This window comes from Pagrus major, chromosome 5 (assembly GCF_040436345.1).
Source record: "Pagrus major chromosome 5, Pma_NU_1.0".
Taxonomy (NCBI): Eukaryota; Metazoa; Chordata; class Actinopteri; order Spariformes; family Sparidae; genus Pagrus; species Pagrus major.
Genome location: NC_133219.1, coordinates 17,463,165 through 17,483,959, shown reverse-complemented (window position 1 = coordinate 17,483,959; position 20,795 = coordinate 17,463,165). Strand labels below are relative to the sequence as shown.

Below are 20,795 nucleotides of genomic sequence, written 5' to 3'. Positions count from 1 at the left end.
CACCTTATAACACATTGGTTACACGTTTAATAAAAAAACAATATCCTCTTCTTTCTAGTTAAATGAGGCAGCATTAAGCCCCTGTGTCAGTGCACTCTTATAATACGAAACAGTAACCCATCCAAGTGTTATGACTCATATTACAGTCATTTTATAATCATTAACAACTGTGGTAAAAAAAAACAACCCAAAAACAAGTCACGCCTGCGGCTCTCAGAAGTACGAGCTCTCAAGGAGCTCTTGAAGGCACCCCTAACTTTTCTCAGTGTGTACTTCAGCACGGTGAAGTTTATTGTTAGCTGAGATTTAGATTATCTGTCAATGAGGATCGCTGTGAGCTCAGGAGCCAGGTTGGTTTTTATTGAGGATGTGAGTGAGTGAACAGTGAGTCAAGATGATGAAGAAACAGCACAGCTGGTGACGTAGGCGCGGTGATTTCCTATATTTCGCAGGTCAAACAGTTAACTTGGTTGTTTTGGAGGAACTCTTGACATGTAGCTGCTCACACTGCGGGATGAGCACGTCGCATTCAACGGACTCTACGCAACGTGAAACCGCCTGAAAGTTATTTATTGTCGTTTTTAAAGTTTTTTTTGTGTGTGGAAAAAATGTTGCAAAAGTTGTCACGTTACTTCGCCCCGGAGGGTGAACTTTTCCACGGAAAGAGTCGCTGGACCTCGGCGGCGGTCGCTGTCGTCCTCCTGGGGCTGTTTGCTTCATCTTGCTGGGCAGAGGAAGCATCCTGTCACGGAGCCTACGACCTCTACTTTGTTTTAGACAAGTAAGTGAGGAGAAAAACAAGTTCGTCAGCTTTTGTTTCAGACCACTGTCCCCTCTTATTGAAGCTAAACACTGAAATGATGTCATTGCAACACTCTTTACCTTTTATCTTATAAACTGTTGCTGGTGTGGCGGGGAAGGGGGTGAGCGCGGTCGCAGGTGTGACACCGCTTTCTGTGACCTGGTTCAGACAGTGCCACTGCACACGTTTCTGTATCATCACAAACTGCAGTTTGGTAGCTGCCACCGAAAATGGTGCCACCATAGTTTTATGTCGGGTAACAAATCCGGACAAAAGTATGTGGACACTCCTCACCACATATGGCAACAATGTGGACAGAGTGTCCACATACTTTCAATACAGGGGACTACAGTTCTGCAGTGTTATTCAAGACTATGATGCCAGTTGTTTAGGGAAAGCTCTTTCCCATGTCAACATAAGGACACAAAGCCAGGGGTCGACCAATATGGCTTTTTCAGTTGCGATACCGATACCAGTTGTGATAACGATTACCAATATGGCTTTTTCAGTTGCGATACCGATTATTAGAAATCAATCTGAAAACAGATATTTGGGACTGATATTCATTTGCAAACCCATTTGACTCTTTCAAACAACCAGTGATGGAATGAACAAGTAGTACAATTTACTCAAATATTGTTTTTAAATACAATTCTCACGTACTTGATGCAAGTATTTTCATTTTCTGCTACTCGATGCTTCCTCTCCACTACATTTATTTGATAATTTTAGTTACTTTGCAGATTCAGATTATTCACTGTTGATAGGCTCTTAATTGTGGCGTCTAACCAATCAGATATTGTTGTGGGCAGGACATTAAGTAGCACATTTTTAAATTAGTAAATTTTACAGATAATTGGAAAACACTGAATATCGGCCCTGATAATTGGCCAGGGCCAATAATCCATCTACCCCTAAAAGCCAGTCCCATTAAGAAATGCTTTTCCCAGTTTGTTGTGGAACTCAAGTTGACTTCAGCCCCATCTGATACCTTTGGGATGAACTGGAATGCCAACTGTGAGCCAGACCTTATCACCCAACATCAGAGTTGGGCTGAGGCTAAATTGGTGCACATTCCTGCAGCCAAAGGATCCAAAATCTTGTGGAAAACTTGAAAAACCCATGGTTTTGAAAGCACGTTCAACAATCACATATGGGTGCAATGTTTGGTTGCCCACATCCTATTTAAAGTTTCACTATGTCGTTTTAGGGGAGACATTTTAATCAGAAGAGAAAGATCTTCATTGACTGATTTTTTTTTTTTTAGATAAACACTCTTTGTTTTCATGACTGAATAAACTGAGCAAACAGACTTACTTTAAAGGACAACACAATTTCATACTGTTGCTTTGTTTATATTTGGTGGACCCAATTCAGATTTTTAATGTCTTCTCCAAAACGACATAGTGCCCCTTTAAGTGTAGCTGTGCTAGTAGGGTGTAATGGCCATATTGTATCAGTCTGTGTATGAAGCTTTAACACCTCACCTGTCAATATTTGGTCCACAGTGTGTTTTTGCTTTCCGTAGTTGACCCTTCTGTGTCACAGATTTCAATGTAACATCTCCTGCACATGTTGAATGGGGTTAAAACTGGGCTCCTGTTTCTCATCAGCTATCACAGAGGCACTCATCATGAGCAAGGCAGCTGGTACAGTGGCTACAGCTTGCTTCAGTGGAGCTGCTGAGTGCCCATCAACATACTGTGGTTGTACTGAGTAGATTCCAGCGGTGAATGTTTCACAGGAAAGACCAGACCACTGAGTTTGCATGTTTAGCCCATTTACTACAAGATACTGTACACTTTACTACTGACTGGTTCAAAGGTTTGACCTATTAATGTCTTTTCACTAAAGTACAAGCAATTTGCAATACAAAGAGGACAGATGCAACACAGTAAGGGATGCGGATGTACAAAGACAAACTACAACAAAGTAAAAAACAATGGATTTCTTGAAACACAGCATGACAAAAAATAAAAACACCAAAAGCCAACTTATTTCCATATTGTTCCCTCCACAGTGTTGTCAGTTCCTGAATAACAAGGCAACCACTGGTTTCATTTCATTAAATTTTAGTATGCAAATCAACTATGTAAGAGTGATGTTATTGTTGTGTTGTTATTAAGTACAGATTTTTCAAATCAGTCTGTAGCTACACTAACTTTGGCTAAATAAAAACAGACATGATATTTATGATAATGCATTAGTAAAGTCAGTTAATGTCTCCGAAGATTTTGGCAATTAGTTTAAAACAATGCCTGGTGGGAAAGTAGGAAAAAACCTGTTTAAAAGTTTGATAACATTACATCATGTTCTTGAAAAATAATCAGCAGTAATGTCAGAAAAAAGAAATTGCAAAACAAACTTGCACAGTCCCTCAAAGTTGAACCAAAGTGTGCATGTTCGTGCCTTACTTGGAAATTTTAACCTTGGTGAAACTGGTCAGGATGAACCTGGGTGGATCTGGTTCTGGCCTTTGACTTCTCTGACCTGATAGATAACTGAGGCATGTCTCTGATTGGCTGGAGTCATGTGATACTCCGTGGTAACATTGAAGGATGATAAACCTCAGGGAGCCACACAAGGCTAACCATGACCACACTAACCCAGTAGATTCATCCAGGTTAACCAAGCCTTAACCATACAAGCTTTTCACATATCATGAGGTTTGTACATCTCTTGTTTCCTTACTGTACATGAGAAATGCTGACAATGTGAGTGGGTTACCATGAAAAAGGAAGAATGGAGGTTTGTCATCTCTTCCTCCCTCACAATAACAAAGACATTTACTACTTCTTCAGAATACATTTATAAATAAGTTCAACCATGTTTTTTTGGAGGTTGCATCATTTCAACCTTTAGGGAGATGGAAATAACCATTATCCGTCCTCGAGTATCAGCTAGCAGGAATTGGACCACTGTCATGTCCCCTTAACATATGACCATTTGAGTCATTTATTGTCACAAAAACACAGCCCATAAACATCTTCGGGAAGGCCTTGAATGTTGTGTGTTAATGATGCAAACTAGCAAGAATGTACCACTTCCTGTGTCTTTTCTGCACTCACAGTGTTGCCTCAGACATCAAACACACACAAACTGCATAGCCAGCTTCAGTCAGTTCAGCAAAACTTTGCAGCGCTGCTGTAGCGTCATGCAAAAAGGCCTCCAATATGTTATGGAGAGTTTACAGGTCTGATAGCAACTGTTTTTAATCCTGTCCTCCCCCGGCCTGGAAACGGGCCATTACTCAGGGCCGTTGAGTTGAAACATTGCTCCCCTGACCCGTTTTTAAACTACCCCACCCTCATCTAAATTACAGGATGATGACTGAGATTATTGGTACAAGTTTGACCAAGTGCACCGATCGTAGTTTGTTCTGCATTTTTGTATACATTTGTGAGTTAGGGGTTTCTTTGGTTTACATATGCAGGGTTATGTTTGTGAAACAAAAGCTTAATCTGCAGTGATTGCTGGGTGTCAAATAGTTGCACGTCTCTTCTATGGAAGTTTAACTTGTCCCTGCTGATAAAGTACTCCACTGTTGGATTTCCTTTGATAAGTCCTGATGTCAGCAGTTTTCCACTTCAAGATTTGTTGTACGTTTTTGTACAAAGTCACGTCCATTTTGGTGTTCTAACACCTAGAGATGGTGTTTCAGTCAGAGGACAGTACATGAAAACTTTTCTGTTTGGTTTCCTGAACACTCAGGTGGCTCTTTTCAAGGAAATGTCCCTTAGTGTCACTAAGCTTTATAGTCAGGGAAATTTCACTGAGAGCCAAGCTCCCTTTCTCAGGAACACCCTGGTCACACTCACACAGTGACACACATTCACACCTGGAAGCTGCCCAGTACAACCCCAGTCTGATGTGCTGGTCACTGAGCTGTAATTGCAATCTAAGGGCTTTGCTCAGTGGTGGAAACAAGGGAGGTGCTTGCACTTTTCACACCCAGACCAATCCGGTCGCAATTAAATCTTGATATATGTAATCTAATAACATGATTTCAGTCTTAAGTGTTCATTACATCAGAGTTTATTTACCTTTTCCAGAAAAAATCCAATAATTATGTTCTCCATGCCCCCCGATCACAAGGCAATGAGTAAAATATCAGCTATGATTGTTCAGTATAGATGATAAACCAATAGTTATGGGTGTGGTGTACCTGTGGGTAAAGATACAGGAAAAACTTTGGTAAAACTTGGTAACGTAGACTTGAAGTCCTTTTGTAAAAGGAAACATTTAAAGTATATTGTAAAATTATGCTCAGCAAATCACAGAATCTTTTTATCACTATCACTACATAACTTAGACTGGTTTATTGCCCCTCTCTAGATCCTGGTGTATTTGTAACCAACAGGTAAAGATCTAGGTATTCAGCATGAGCAATGATAGCGACCTTTGCACAACAGAGTGAGATCCTAGTTGGATGGAAATTTATAGAAATACAGATTGAAATTTGAAAAACCAGAAAAGCCAGAACAGCTAAAATGCCTCAGCTGATCACTAGCACCATCAACATGATACAGATGTGTTCTGGAGCCGTTAAATTTAACTGCCGCACCAACACTTAAACCACAGTTAACCACTGCTAATCACCCGCTGACACTTAAATATTGTCAGAGTGCAGTGTAACTTTTCTTCACCCTCACAGTCACGCCTTCCCTCCGCTGTGTGACCTTGTCTTTGGGCAGCGGGGAGGAGAGAAAGGTGGCATGAAAAATGAGCCTCCTAATGGTCAAACTCTACCGTTTTATGTTCTCCGCACATACATTGAATTGTAATTATTGGTTTAATTACCTCTTTGTCGTTATATCAAGGGCACATTTTACTCACTGTGTTCATTGTGGTCAGATTGACTTATCGAGGGGTGAGAAGGGCCAAGGGCTACAGGTTGACACCCACCTAACATTGGTTTGTCCTTGGTCGCAGCAAAATTTATGCATCGTTTGTGACAATTACTGGGTCTTAATTAGTTTTAATGAGACAAGACAGTGGTGGAGGAAGTCCTCAGTGCTTTTACTCAAATAAAAATGGCAACACCTCAAAGGGAAACCTGCTTTTACCAGTTTCATACGCTGAGAAAAGGAAGGAAAGAAGGATGATAGAAGAAAACAGAAGGACAGGAAAGAACAAAAACTACATTAAAAGGAAAGTTGCACATATATAAATGAGTAAGGGAACGAAAGACTTAAGAGTGAAACCAAGTCTCACAATTCTAGCACCTATGGATTTACTAATGAATTCATTGTACATCATCCTCAATAGACTTTCTATTGATCTTTTCTCTTTAACTTATTTGGAAAGTCCTGCATTGAATTTAGTACATTAAATGTGGATATATTTAAATTTGATGTAATTGTGTTTGTGTTATCCTGCCATGGCTCCTATTGCACACCTGGCAATCCTTGTCTTAACTTATGCTCTTTTTTTATTTGAGGACTTTCTTGTCTTCTAAAGGAACGTGGTGGTGTTCATAGCTACTGGTACTGTTAACAAACAAGCCCTCTGAGAGAATGCATGTGTTACAGACTGGGCTGGAACTAACTATTATTTTTATTATCGATTAATCTGCCAATTGACTAATGGTTTAGTCTTTAAAATTTCAGAAATTATGAAAAATGCTCATCATGATTGCCCAGAGCCCTAAGCAATGTCTTCAAATTGCTTCTTTTGTCCAACCAACAGTCCAAAACCCAAAGACACTTCATTTACTGTCATAAATAACAAGGAAAAGCAGATCCTTACGTTTAAGAAGCTTGAACCAGCCTCATATTTGACATTTTTTCTTGTAGATGACAGAAATGATTAATTTATTGATATTAAAATAATATGCAACTGATTTTCTTTTGATCGACTAATTGTTGCAGCTCTGGTTACAAATGAACTTGAATTGACACGCATTCCTTATAACTGTACTATAAATACTGTACTTACTTACCTCCCCCTCTGTGTAACGACTTCCTGTTCATTAAGTTTATTTACTTTAATGATTTTGCTACCTTTTAATGTTGGAAAATAAATTCTAACTCTCCCAGCCAACTAGATTTGTAGAAAGGCAGCACTCCTGTGAACATTCGAGGGTTGTAACAGCTGAAGCGGCTGCTATGGAACACAGACTTATCGGCACAATTATCCAGCATGTGGCTGGTGTTAATGTCCAACTGTGGTTGTGGTACAAAGCACAAATACTGTACAGTATTTTACTCCCCAGCACACAATCTGCTGCCGCTGACGAGCTGCAAACTGACTGTTGTTTTCTCGTTTCAGGTCTGGAAGTGTCTCTGCTGACTGGTTCGAGATTTACTCGTTCGTGAAGAACCTTACAGACAGATTTGTGAGGTCAGTACAAAGTTGCCAGGGTCAAAATCATACATTTTCTTTTCAAACCTGAAAAGTTTCAGGATTTCATAATGCTTTCAGATAAGTAATATTTAGACGTGCTGATATTGCACAGAGCAAGGGCGAGTAATGATTTAACGATGACAGCAACACGGAGAAATGTGAAAATACATAATAAAGCAATAAAAGTATTAAATATTACAATAATGATTCCTTCAAGAAGAGATATTTACCATTTTTAAAAAATGGTATCTACATTGACAGAATTGGTTGGGGAAATAGTAGTCTTTTTGACAAAACACCTTTTATTTAACATTTTTATAACATTTTCATTGCTGTTTTATCAAATAAATGTCTGCAATTAAGAGTCTGCAACGTTAGCTGTAGCCCATTGCACAGATTTAAAGCACTTCCCACCTGCTTTACAAACTATCAAAATTGCAAAATCAGTGACATCCTTTTTGCACATAATTCATTAAAAAGACGAAAAGCAGAGAAACCGGCTTGAAACGTTCAGCTTGCATAACGTTTGAGTCAAACGGCGCCTGCCAGCACAGTACAGACGGTAGCGACCCAGCCAGAATGAAGTGGTTGGTTGAAGAAAATAGCAAAGGCACCAGGTGGGAGTGGGTGGCAGAGAGGAGCAGTCTTCTGGGCTGTGAGAATGGCCATTTGCACCGGGGGGGTCCGGCTCCACACTTATCCCCTGCTTCCACCACAGAACGGCTGACAGGCAGACAATGTACAGTAAAGCAAAAGAACACTGGAAGGCGACGAGGACAATCTGCTAAACAATGCTCGCTCACCAAGAGCTCTTCTGTTCCGCCATGTGGAGCAAACTGGACTACTTCATCAGCCCCCCCTCCACACATCCCTCGAAAGAAAAGAATCCCACCACCACCCTCTGATATGTCCCTGGCATCCCTGCTGCTTTATCTGTAGACTTTCTTAGAAACAGAAAATATCTCAACACTGCTCAAGAGCTAACATACTCAGTCATAAGCTCCACTGAAAGCCTAAAGTTCGACGTTAAGTCACCACCCACGATTTGTCATCCGTGACTTGAGCGTGGTTAGTTTTTAGTCCACATATCACTCTGAAAGTTGCAGACAGGATGTGGATGTATACGGCTGCTACCGCTCCCTGCCAAATCTGGCCGTGTGGCTTTAAAGATTGTGCTATGTTTGCGGGGGAGGATCGCGACTGGGCCATGTGTCACGTGGGTGAGAAATATCAGCACCTCTCCTTATGCTCTGAAGGCTTCGGATCTCTGAAGGAAACACTTGGGCGCTTAATTATCTGAAGTTTGACTCGCTCTGTGGGATGGCATTCGTGTGCTTTGTGTTTGTAACAGAGGTGGGAAGTAACTGAGTGCGTTCACTCGAGTCCTGTACTTCAGTACCTTAAGACTTTATTTGGTACTTTGAGACTATTTTTTTCCCTCTATATTTCAGAAGAGGTTATTGTACTATTTTCTCACTTAGATTTATCTGATGGCCAGAGTTACTGGTCACCTATAGCTTTAAGATTTTAAAAAGAGATATTAAGGTTCTACTTTGTTTCTCCATATACAAATTCTGATACCACCTCTTTTTATTTTTCAATATAAAAATGTATAAACCTCGCTGTGTAGAAATGATTGGTATTAGTCTTTTGTGTGTAAGCTAACGCAAAGCACTAACAGTGCATCACTTGTTCTGTGTAGTGACACATTTGCTTTATAGGCTTGTGCAAATGATTGTTATATTCTTGCAGTGAGTTTATCACATTGCGCTGTTACCTTTTTATAAACAACAAAGAAACTAACATGTATTTAATGTGTATTGATCACATTGGTCCGTGACAAAGTCTGCTTTATAAGGTCAGCATCGGCACCAACCCCTTATTTTATATTCGGTGTGAAAAAAAAAAAGATAAAATATGGCTGATGTGTCAGGAATAAAAAAAAGCCTTGTTCCATCTTCATGATACAGAGACTTTTAAAGCTATCCAGAGACCATTCAGTTGATCTGTAGAGGAGCGTTTACTCCTTCTGTTCATCATGCATTCATGAAAATCCTCAGAATTAAGTCAAGATGAATTTATTCATACAGCCAGAAATTGCAATTCACAAAATTGCAGATCACAAATTTCCCTCAAAGGGTTTAACAAGGAAACCTGATGAGGAGCAACAGAGGAAGAATCCCTCAGCAGGACAGATATTAGATATCATGCAAACAGACCAAGACTGAAATGATAAGAGTACAATTACGATAAGGAGAAACAGGATGACAATATTAGATAGCAAACATATATGAAAAAAAATAGTAAAGAAAAACATTTTAACTCGAACTACTGCTGGGTTACAAATGTTATTACTTTTTGAGTTTTGATTGAAATGTGTCAGTAGCACAAAGCCTTATACTACTAAACTATCATGTACTGAAAGCTGGCCTGAGTGCTTGTTCTGCTTCTTAATCCTGTTCCTTACTCTTTGATTAGTTATCTCCTTATTTCAATCATAATTTTGCTCATTACAGTCTGTATCTAGAATAGGCAGAGTTGTTATACAACTGCATTGTGTTAAGCAAGAAATTAAGACATGCCTTTTGAGAAGATTGGCTTGTTTTGCTAAATCAAAAAATACATTTAGTTACTTTTGCTTTGCTTTTTAAAGAAATTTAAAATCACTTAATTTTACCAGTATTGGAGTATTTTTCCTATGTGTTGCTGCAGCTTTTACTTGCATAAAGAATGTGTAATTGAGTTTGTATAATCAACTCAAGGAAGGGAAGTTTTCAGGGACATTTTTACAGTGGGAGTTGTACGTTTTCATCATCTCTGTGCTGATTTTTCACAAATTTCAGCTGCTTATCGACTCAGAAATCAGCGGTGTTTACAAAAAAATGTGTTGATATTCGTGAGAAGGCAAGTGTGCAGTAACATGACAGAGGGACACTGAATGTAAACAGGACAGGTTGTACAGAGAAGCCTCAGTCTGATGCCACACTCTGTGGTCAGAGACACATCACAGTGTCCAGCTTTAGTTCTCACCCTTTTTAAAGTCACAGGTACAAAGTATATATTAGTGCTACCGACAGGATGTGTGTGTGTTTGAGTGTGACTCATTGCCACAACATGTTTCCTGTCTGTGAATTGATTAATCACTTCCTTCAGCCCCACAGAAGCTGCTTTAGGTTGCACACTAATATTAGTTGACATTAAAGAGCCCCTTCTGTTTGGTTAACCCTTAATGCTTCTTTCTCCTTAAATGACATGGACTTATGTTAAAGCTTTATATAAAACTGCCAGACATACTCAGTCATATAGGAGCACTTTACATCTCACGCTCTGTGGGTGGATAACAAAGTGGGCAGAAGTAATGATTTTATGCATTAAGGAAGAGCTGAACAAATATTACAACATTATAGTATACAGTATTGTCATAGTTCTGTGCTCATTTATTTTAAGAATGAAAAATGCAATATTTCTGAAACCTAATGTCATTTTTGTTTTTCTCATCAGCCCCAGTATGAGAGTGTCATTCATCGTTTTCTCAGCCAGAGCGACAGTCCTCCTGCCCCTGACTGGAGACAGGTACTGAACTCTGAGATCAACTCTCTGTAATAAATTAATGACAATGTTGTGTCTACTTTTTCTACTCCTGCTCAGTTTTTACATTTTGTTTTTATATCACCGACAACAATAACTTCCTGACTAGTTTGTTTATACAATAACAGCCCCTAAAATGATTTTCAAGAAAATGTTCACAATATACTGTATAATGATGAAAGTATCTTTGCTTTTCCTTTTAGATGTATTGGTATTGTTGTGTCTCTCAATTTCCCATCACTTACTTGTAGGATACACATTAATTCAGTATCAAAAAAAGAGAAAAGCAACAAACATTGTGTCTTAAGTAATTTTAAGGTCAAGGTATAATGTATATGCTGCACCAATGTAAAAAGGATGCAACACTGGGTACACTAAACTGATATTTTCCTCATCATTATTCTGCATTTTTGTGGTTTATTTAACAGGGACAGTGCACATTAATAAACATTGCTGTATATGTACCGGAGTTCGCCAAAATGCCTTTTTCATCTGTAGTAGTTGGACAGATGTTAGTCACCCTAAAAACAGAGTATATAAATTGCAATGAATTATAATTCCACTTAAATTTGGTCTTGCATGTAAGTATGTGCTTTATTTCCATTACATACGATAAATTAAATCAGTTATGTGCTTATGTGCACCATCATCAAACCTATACAGTATGTAAATAAGGTACCAGAGCGTAATCTAATTTAACAACGATAGTCCAAATCTCTAAGGTGTGTTTTGAAATCAGAATCCAAACAGCTCTCTAATATGAAACTGTCACACTTTCCAAAGCTGTTATAATAATAGCATACATTATTATTATTTAATAGGTATCCATATGTATATTATACTGTATATATTACCTTGTTGTGGTTGCATACTTAGAGCATTTTGTTGATTTGGGTCTTTCTGGCCTCTTCTTGCAGGCCACTGAGGATGAAATGTTTGCATGGTGACATTAGTATGAGGTCAGAGGTTAAATCCCCACTAGGCCTCTAAATGCCAAAAACAGACTGTCTGGGACATTCTGGATAAACAGCTTCGTCTTTATTACAAGAACAACTTGATAACATCTCTTTTTTTGGAACCTATAGTTATTTGTACGACCGTAACCACAAATTTCCACCACATTATCTATGAGGTGTTAACATGCTGTTTTTATAGTGGTAGTACAATAAGCTTCTCCCATTGTGTGAAAAATAAGTATTTGGAATTCTGATGTGATTTCAGTACAGAAGAGCACATGTGGAGAAGTCAAACCTTTATTTTGTGCATGTTTTAAGATACGAGATTGAAGAGGGTCTGAAGCGCCTGCATGACGTGAAACCAGCAGGTGAAACATACATGCATGAGGGAATAAAACAGGTCAGTTTACCCTCTCAATTATAGCTTATTACAACTCAAACATTCACATTATGTTAAATTAATATCTGCTGAAATGTTTGTCCTTCGTTTTGAACCTGCAGGCCTCAGCTCAGATACAGGCACAAACGACCAAGTCGTCGAGCATCATCCTGGCTCTGACGGACGGGAAGCTTGAAGTTTACGTTCATGAGCTCACAGTGAAAGAGGTGAGATACTTATTGTCAAACAGGTGTACAAGTTGTCTTGTTTCTGTGTTAAAATGTTGATGTTCTGGTGTCAAAAGAGAATTCATGCAGATTCCCACAAAGCTGATGTTGTACTTGAAAGTTTGACAAACTTTAAACCCAAATATTTTCTTTTTATTACAATTAATTTTTTACTTTTAGTTATTTAATTGGTTAATATATTAATTCATTTATTTTCCTTAAATATGATTTGATGAATGTAAGTGTTTCTGTTCGACCTCGACCTGTTGCACATCATCTACACACTTGTTTGATTTGCAGGCTGATGAGGCGAGAAAATATGGCGCTCGTGTTTACTGTGTGGGTATCAAGGACTTTGATGAGCAGCAGGTAAGAGAGCTTTAGTCTTAATCTGCAGCAGGCAAACACCAGTGAAGTCTGTCACTAAATGTGTGCTGAAAGACAAAAAGAGACATTGTGTTGGAAGTGTGTCAAGACAGGTAAACACATGTAATGCGAGTGCCATTACCTGTGTGGAAAATCCTTGTCTTAGAGTGATATTCCACCTTAAAACAAACAAATAACCCCCTGTCGACTTAAAAGGTGTGCAACAAAGTTTGTAGTTTGTAAGAGAAAACAGATTCCTTGGTCAGATTGAATTCACGTCAGTTGTACTGGATTTAAATGTCGAATTCTAATGGAGGGGAAAAAAATAATCAAAAAACTCCTGCAACATAATCCACTTTTCAGATGTTCATCTGCATGCTCAATATGCTCCAAATAGTCATTGTTTTGCCAAAATAAGATGAAATATGCTGCTTCCAGTGAAGTTCTGGGGCTTCCAGGACAGCAATATTTGTATGTTTGAATATTTTCTTCAGGATAAAGTCTTAGTTTTAGCTTTGTTTTTGGTTTGCTGTCATTTTTAAAAAATATGTTTTTGGCCTTTTCAGCTTTATTGAAAGGTAAATAGTAGAGAGTTCTTTAACAATTTGGCTGCTGGGGTGCTCTATGATTTGCTGATGCTAATCTTTTATACTGTGGGAAAAATATGGAAAACATTTTTTTTTCCACAGTATAGATTACATTTATTCAAACTTCAAGATCATTGAGGGCAGACCCTCATTTGTAGTAATGTAGAGAGTCTAAAATGACGTATAACAGGTACAAAATACGAAAGATAAGACAATTAATTAGAAAAAGTATATAAGCACAGTTCATGAAGGATACAAGTTACACAGACAACTAAATTAAAACAGGTACAAACAGAAGCTGAGTGGTTTCAGTCAGTTCATCATTTTTAGGGTGCTTTATTAAGAGTTGGGGCATAGAAACTAAAAGCAGATCTTCCAAGTTCGGCACAAACGTGATGAACCTGAAATGAAAGCCAGTCATTAGAATGAGTTTGATAAGGTGCAAAGGACCAATAGCATAGCAGTTATAAATGATAGGAACCTCCCAATAAAGACCTTTTTCTTCTTTATATGAACCAATACAAATGCCTATCACATCTTAGAGAGAGAGAGAAGACCAGTAAATAAAAAAAAAAATGAATAGAAACAAAATTAACTAAAACATGAGATTTAATTCACGAGGTAAAAACAAATGACAGCTATTTATTGTTCCAACACATCCAAGTTAATTACATTGCACAAACACATGCCACATAAACCGAAACATAATGAAACAATGGGACATCATTCACAAAATATGAGTGTTGTCTATCAAATACTAGTTCTACTTTCACATTAGTTTAAATTATGAGAAATGACTTCTCTGATATTGTCTGATATTTGTTCCATTTGTGGAAGCTCTTTAAATGACTGTGTGTTTTAAAAGGATTTGGACCTTTAATGTTCTTATTAAGAAGCTAAATGAGTGAGCATTGACGTTTAAAGTGCAAGCATATCTTCAACAGACAATTCTTCACACATTTCTTGATAAAAATCACAATATTGCAGTGTCTCTAGCACACACACATACACAAAGAGTGTAGTTTCTGTGTTGGGTATTATTCACACTTGGACAGGCCAGTAGGGCCATGTAACCAAGAATCTGTTTAACACTGATGTGTAGGGGAGTGTGACTATTTAAGCTTACTGTGTAGATTTTCATTGAATGCTGTTTTAAGTAGAAACTGTGGATTAAAGGCACCATTTATGCTGGCTGTCACATTGTTGAGAAATTAGTAAATTTAATCAACTACAGAAGAATTTGATCACTACTTAATTTATTATTTGTCTCCACATCTAATAATCTTCATTTCAGAGTTTGTCCTCATTTAAAAAAAACAATGTTAGACGTCTGAGCTGCACCAAAGTCACAATCTTTCCTTCTTGTGTCAGTGGTGTCTGTAGTTTTTCTGTCTCTCCTCCAACATGGTGGCCTGTCCCTTGTAACCATTGGTTACCACCCTGTGATGAGCTCCCATTAAGTCAAAAACAAAAGGCAATATTGAGTCCCAGTTTGTGCTGCAATGATTTTTTTTTTTATGGTTGAGCAAAGTGTTTGCCACAGTCATGCCATCTGCTATGTCTCCTCCTGCCCATGATATGAAAGGAAAGACAGTGCTCAGTCATAAAGAGGAAAACAGAAAAAGAAGAAAGCAGCATTAAATCAGCAGTACTTCTTGTTTACTCAACTCCTTTATGAAACCAACAGCTTGCTGTGATTGCGGACACCAAGGACCAAGTGTTTCCTGTCAAAGATGGCTTCCACGCACTCAAAGGCATTGTCAATTCTGTAAGTTTGCCGACTTTTTGTTTGTGTGTGAGTGAGTCTGTTGTTGGACTTTCAGTCAGCTCAGGTTTGTGCTTCATGTATGAGCTGAATAGGTGGAATTTAAACTAATTTTCACTTTTAAAACCAGACACAGGTAGTCATTTTAAGGTATTTTCCCTTACTTTTGGAGGTGGTAACATAGTGCAGATTGTTGGTATATTTGGCCATCAGGTGGATAAAATTGTTTCCTCCCTTGGCTTCATTGAAATTTGTCACAAATTAAAGCAAAACCTCAGTGAACTTCCTGCTAAGCTACATGGAAAATGTCTGTGGAAAGAAGTGCTCGTTGTGTCCTCAGTTTTTAGATGGGGTAGGAAATGTCTCAGCCACTCTGCAGCAATTTAGACACTGTAACGGGAGCAGCTTGACAGTTAGTCACTGTCCATATGACATCCTCTTCACAATGTTTTTATTGTGTTGAGTGACAAAACTCTCCGTGCAGCAGCAGCGCTTCAGTACAATTAATGCATTTATTTTTTTTTGTTGTCAGTGAGAATTTTGCAATGAAAGCCAGCGTTATGCATCAAAACCATCTTGTCATTGTAATGCTGTAATCAGTGAATAGCTGTCAGAGCATAAGAGTCCCTTAAACAGTGTTTATACAAAGTTTCCCATGCAGCCTCTTCGTCCTCTGCCAGCCAATTAGTGATACTTTCCATTTGCTGCAGCTTTTAGCCTAAACGCTGTCAGCCAAGGCGGGGGTTTGTATGGCAACATTTTTACATGAATGTGAGCCCGGAGCCCTGCGGAGCTCACTGACCTGTGCCGGACTTACATCTGTGTCGAAGCCGACAAGGCCAGCAGTGTTTAGGGAGAGGGCAGAACTAGACAGAGCTATGAGACGTGCAGCTGGAAGGACGCAGAAGCCAAAGGGTGTGTCCTGTTTCTGTTGTGTGACGCAAAGTACAACAACTATGATTGATTATGTTGCTTTAAACATGGCTGTCGAGTAAAGGAGGGACTGAGTCTCTGGCTCTCAGTCTTTTGGTTCACATAATGTAGAAGCTGAAAACTGCAGACAATAATGTGCAGAATATTTCGGATGCCAAATTTGCGCTTTTATATCTCTTCTCTTTATTTGTCTTAAGAATTTTAAACAAATTATCACTATAATTAAAACATTAGTTTAAGTGTATGTACGACAAATCAATTTTTTTAAATGAGTCCAGGTGATGCATCTTTCATGTATTTAGCAGCAAAATAATAACACGCGATAAAAAAAATGTAACCACCATTCATTTGAAACAGGTGTAATAGTTGTTGGATCATTATAAAGTATGAGTAACTGTGTCTAGAACCCTGAAAAATGAAAAAGGAAAAAATGACACACTAGTTCTGACCTAGAATATTGTCTTCTCTAATGAGTATGTGAACCCAGCTTGTAGTAAATAACATTGTTTATGAAGCCCCTGAAAAAGTGGATTTGATTATTGATAATTAGAAGGGAATATGCTTCTAATGTTTTTGTGCTGAGCAAAGAAAATCTTTTATCTAGAGAAGAGCATTTACAGTCTCCTGCACGAGGTCGTCCTTCCCCATTAAAGCCATGTATATATTTTTTATACAACAACACTTTTTAAAATGTTTGAAAGCCTGCACAAGAATGTCCAGCACAACAAAAAAGCTCATCCCCTCAGTCCTCGGAGGCGCAGAGCACAGTGCTGCTTCCAGCATCCAAATGAAACGCGGAGCATTCTTCTCTGATTAGTAATACTGGATTCCTGACTAGTTGGCCTCCTCACTCCTCTGTTGGATTGTGAGGATTTGAGATCATCTGTGCAGCCTTTTGCTGCAGGATCCACGCTGCCTCTGTGACCAGCATGACAAAACTCACTGAAAGAGCCGGGCAAAGTTGTGCTTCTGCTCCCTGTTAGGCCATTATTCTTTCTTTTTTTTTTTTAAACTGAACTGGGCTTTTTGTTGTCTGAGCTGTGGGCCATTTGGGAAAACCCCAAATTGCAATGTAGCCACATCATTATTGTTAACTCCCTTTTAGCTGCTGAACACATTCAGCTGAGATAAGCTAAACCTGTACAGTTTTGCTGACCGTTATCTTTTATTGCACTATTGTTAAATACTGACTGACAAAAATGCCCTCATGAACCTTTTCACCTAATTATTTCCACAAAATGAGTAAAACCAGCCTCATCCATTTAGAAACCCCACCACTTACAACACTGGCTGAGATATTCGGATGACTTTGGATATTTGGATGGCTGCCTCCTTTTCCCCCTGCAGCCTGTAAATAATGTTTGTCACAAGATCCCAGAGAAATGAATAGCTGCTGTTTGAGTTCAGGCCTCTAATCTCAGCATTCAAAGCTTTTATTTGAAAGTCTAGTTTGTAAATCTTCCAACCCTGACAAATTACTTAATTTACACACATTTCTTTAAAAAGTACTATACTTTGCAATATTGAAGAGTCAATGCTACTTTTCCAAATGCTATTTTGGAGCGGAAGTGTCTACATTTCCACACTTAATGGGAAAAACAATGTCATTCCTCGGGTCCCTCCATCATTTTAAGCAATCAGTTTTGTTTTATTTTCTTTTTCCCCCTTTTTATCTCGAGCACTGCCAAGGAAGTAATTAGACGGGGAAAATAGTGGCACAGAGGAACAGCAGCAGATCCTTTTCCTCCCAGCTGTCATCTACAACCCTCTCCCCTTTTAACGATTCCATATCAGACCATCATATTTAATAAGGCCGCTGTAAACACTTCCCTCTTCCACTCCTCAGATTGAAGTTTCAGCCAACATCAAATGAAAGGTTCAAGTGTCCTATATTGCAGTTAATATGCTTCTTTTTACCGACTGTGTACTGGGATTTGCATAGTTTGTCCTTTGTTGATTTATTGAATCATAGCGGATAGTGCAGCTCTATGACAGTGGGCTCACACTGGCCTCTTTATATGATAATGCAGGATCCCGGAGGTTTTTAATAGAACTGGGAAATGTAATAGTCTTGCATAATTTTCCCATAAAGGCTGACACAGCTGCCGTTTCTCCCTCCTGTTCTCCTCGCCACTGATACTCGGCGCTCTTCTTTAGCCGCCAGGGCCCGATCAGGAGTGAGACATTTCTCAGGTGTTGCACTCTAATCTGTTTTCTAAACTTGACAGAGCCGATAACGGCCCGCACTTGATGTATTTATTCTTGGCCCTCAAGCGATAATGTACCCATTTCATTTTTTTTCTCATCCCCCAGATATTAAAGCGATCGTGCACAGAGATCCTGAGTGTGGACCCCTCCAGCGTCTGTGTGAACGGTGAGTGGATCCTCTTGCTGCAACTCTGCACAGAAAGGTTCATGCCCTCTTTTTACTGCTTTCTTACTGAAACTTATGACATCTCTCCAAGGGAATGATGGGAAAGATGTCTCGGTTTCAAGCAGTGGTAAAGTAGCAAGTCTCCTCGGAGATAAGGAGTAGATCATTGTGGGTCATAGAAAATCATCTGAGAGAACTCAGGCCATCACTCCTCCCTACAGGACCTCAGAAAATTGACATTATTTCAGACTTTGGTCAGTTGGTTCCCAACAATTGAGGCCTGTTCTTCTTTATAATGAACTCTTCATGACTGCTTGTGGCATACTTTAAACATGAGTTGTAAGCATTCAGTGAATGAATTCCTTCTCAGGCTGTTTTTATTTGTAGGCATTTTAGAAACATAAAAGTATCCAGATAAGTAAAAATCAAAAGTGCGAAAAAATCATCATTTTGTGTAACAGAAATACATTTTTTGTCTTATCCCTATAATAATCTTGTTACCCTGATGTGTCCCCCTTCATGATGGGGATGCGACCCCTAGGTTGGGAACCACTGGTGTTGGTAACATGCCCAATTATATCATACAACAATACAACAGCACTTGTGAAAAGAGAGTCATGTATCTGTGTTTTATATACACAGTACACACTTTTGTTCTTGTTCATTTTCATGAAACTTAGTGATAGTGATAGTTTCCAGAACAGTAAGTGGTTAATGCTGAGAGTCCAATTGGAAGGAGTCTTTTCAGGGCCTTTGTATGCAGAAGCCCCTAAATCCAGATAAACACAAGAAGAGACTTTCTAACTATATGTATGTTCCTCCTCCCAGTCTTATCTCCTGTTTGTTTACATTCCACAGAGTCCTTCAACATCGTCCTCCGAGGCAATGGCTTCGCCCTCGGCCGCAGCAATGAAGGCGTTGTCTGCAGCTTCATAGTGGACCAGCAAACCTTCAGTAAGTGGTGGAGAAGTAACTATAGTACAAACCTTGCATTGAGTTGGTCATATTCATAGCAAAGTTTTGTAACCACAGGCCTAGACAAAGATTAGGCTCCCGTGGCTCAAACTGCAGCTTAAAATGTTCACTCAGCACAGCTCGGAGATCGTCTAATCACTACAGACAACAAAACATGCATCCTGTATCACAAATTAAAATGGTCAAATGGGATTTTGTGAGCATTGTTGACAATAAATAAATCATAAGGCTAGGCCAGTGGTAGCATGGGGGGACAGCAAAGGCAATAAAGCAAAGAATTAAAATAGCCAAATGAATTGTGGAGATATCTAAATTTAGTCCATACCTCAAGAGTCACTCTGTGGCTGTAATGTGTTTTTTGAAGAATCATTTACATTTTATACAGTATCAATAATGGATGAGAAAACTGCCCATTTTGAGCTGATTGCAAACTTTATGTTGAAATTTTCTCAAGACCTTGTGTCTCTTAATTTAGTAAAAGACCCATGTTGCTATATTAGGACCTACAGTTCATCCACATCCGTGATCACTCTGAGTCTACAGGAAAAGAGAAAAGACTCATCGCTACTAAATTCAGCCTAAAAGTCTAAAAGTGTCCGAATCTTATAAATAGATAATACAGGGGAAGTTTACATGCGCACAGCAGCAAGCACTGAGTCCTTTGTCTATAAAAGCATCATCATGTACCCTACCTCTGTCCAGGGTTTTGGGAAACACTGATCAATATTCTTCACTATTTTCTGACGTTTTATAGACCAAATTTGTAACAACAGATTAATCAACAATAACAATTATTGTTTGTTGCTGCCATAGTCCAAGTAATGACCAATTTCAGCAAGTGCATTTTACACAGTATTGAGACCTGTTGCTTGCTTTTTTCTCAGGCATTTACTCTAATCATGTACACAATGTCAATGTCTGTTGTGAGATTACTGGAGAGACTCATAACTTTTTTATAAAATATGAACAGCCTATATAGAGCCTTATGTCATTCATAATATAGTACAGATTGACGTAGTTTAGTCCAAATGTAATGAAAATCTGTAACTTTATAGATGATATTTCTGATTTGCTTGACAAAAAATTCACAAGGCAAGTTCACCAACTCACTTTTTCTACAGCTTTCAACCACATATCATGATCATAAGCTGAACTTTTTTGCTCATACCTAATGATAATTATCAATCTCTGATAGTGGCACAAGCATTAGCTTCCAGTTAGTTGCACCCACTGTGGTCATTGTAGCAAATCTAACCTTTGTCCACTGAGTGTGTGGTCCTCTAAATACATCTGTACAGGGCTGTCACAAGTAATAGAAAACCTACCGCATATGATGAAACAATGACTCTGCTATGATGTGGCCCCTCAAAACTTTCTCTGTGAATCGGTATATCGCAGCCCTTGATCGTCCAATCTGAATAAAGTTCTTTCTGGAGCAGTGGTTCCCGAAGTGGGTGTCATGACACCGTGAGGTGCCTTGAGGCTCCACCAAGTGTGC

General features: G+C 38.8%; 1 protein-coding gene across 1 annotated transcript in view; it reads left to right on the top strand.

Moving 5' to 3' along the window:
• The first annotated feature begins 250 nt into the window (after positions 1 to 250).
• antxr2a (ANTXR cell adhesion molecule 2a) overlaps positions 251 to 20,795 on the top strand; it is an 83,438-nt gene continuing 62,893 nt past the window's right edge. Inside the window, exons 1-9 of the mRNA XM_073466852.1 lie at positions 251 to 781; positions 7,073 to 7,144; positions 10,649 to 10,720; positions 12,010 to 12,091; positions 12,193 to 12,297; positions 12,598 to 12,666; positions 14,938 to 15,018; positions 18,262 to 18,322; positions 19,181 to 19,276. Coding sequence (XP_073322953.1) covers positions 609 to 781; positions 7,073 to 7,144; positions 10,649 to 10,720; positions 12,010 to 12,091; positions 12,193 to 12,297; positions 12,598 to 12,666; positions 14,938 to 15,018; positions 18,262 to 18,322; positions 19,181 to 19,276 — 811 coding nt within the window. The 5' untranslated portion in view covers positions 251 to 608. The remainder of the gene's footprint in view (positions 782 to 7,072; positions 7,145 to 10,648; positions 10,721 to 12,009; positions 12,092 to 12,192; positions 12,298 to 12,597; positions 12,667 to 14,937; positions 15,019 to 18,261; positions 18,323 to 19,180; positions 19,277 to 20,795) is intronic.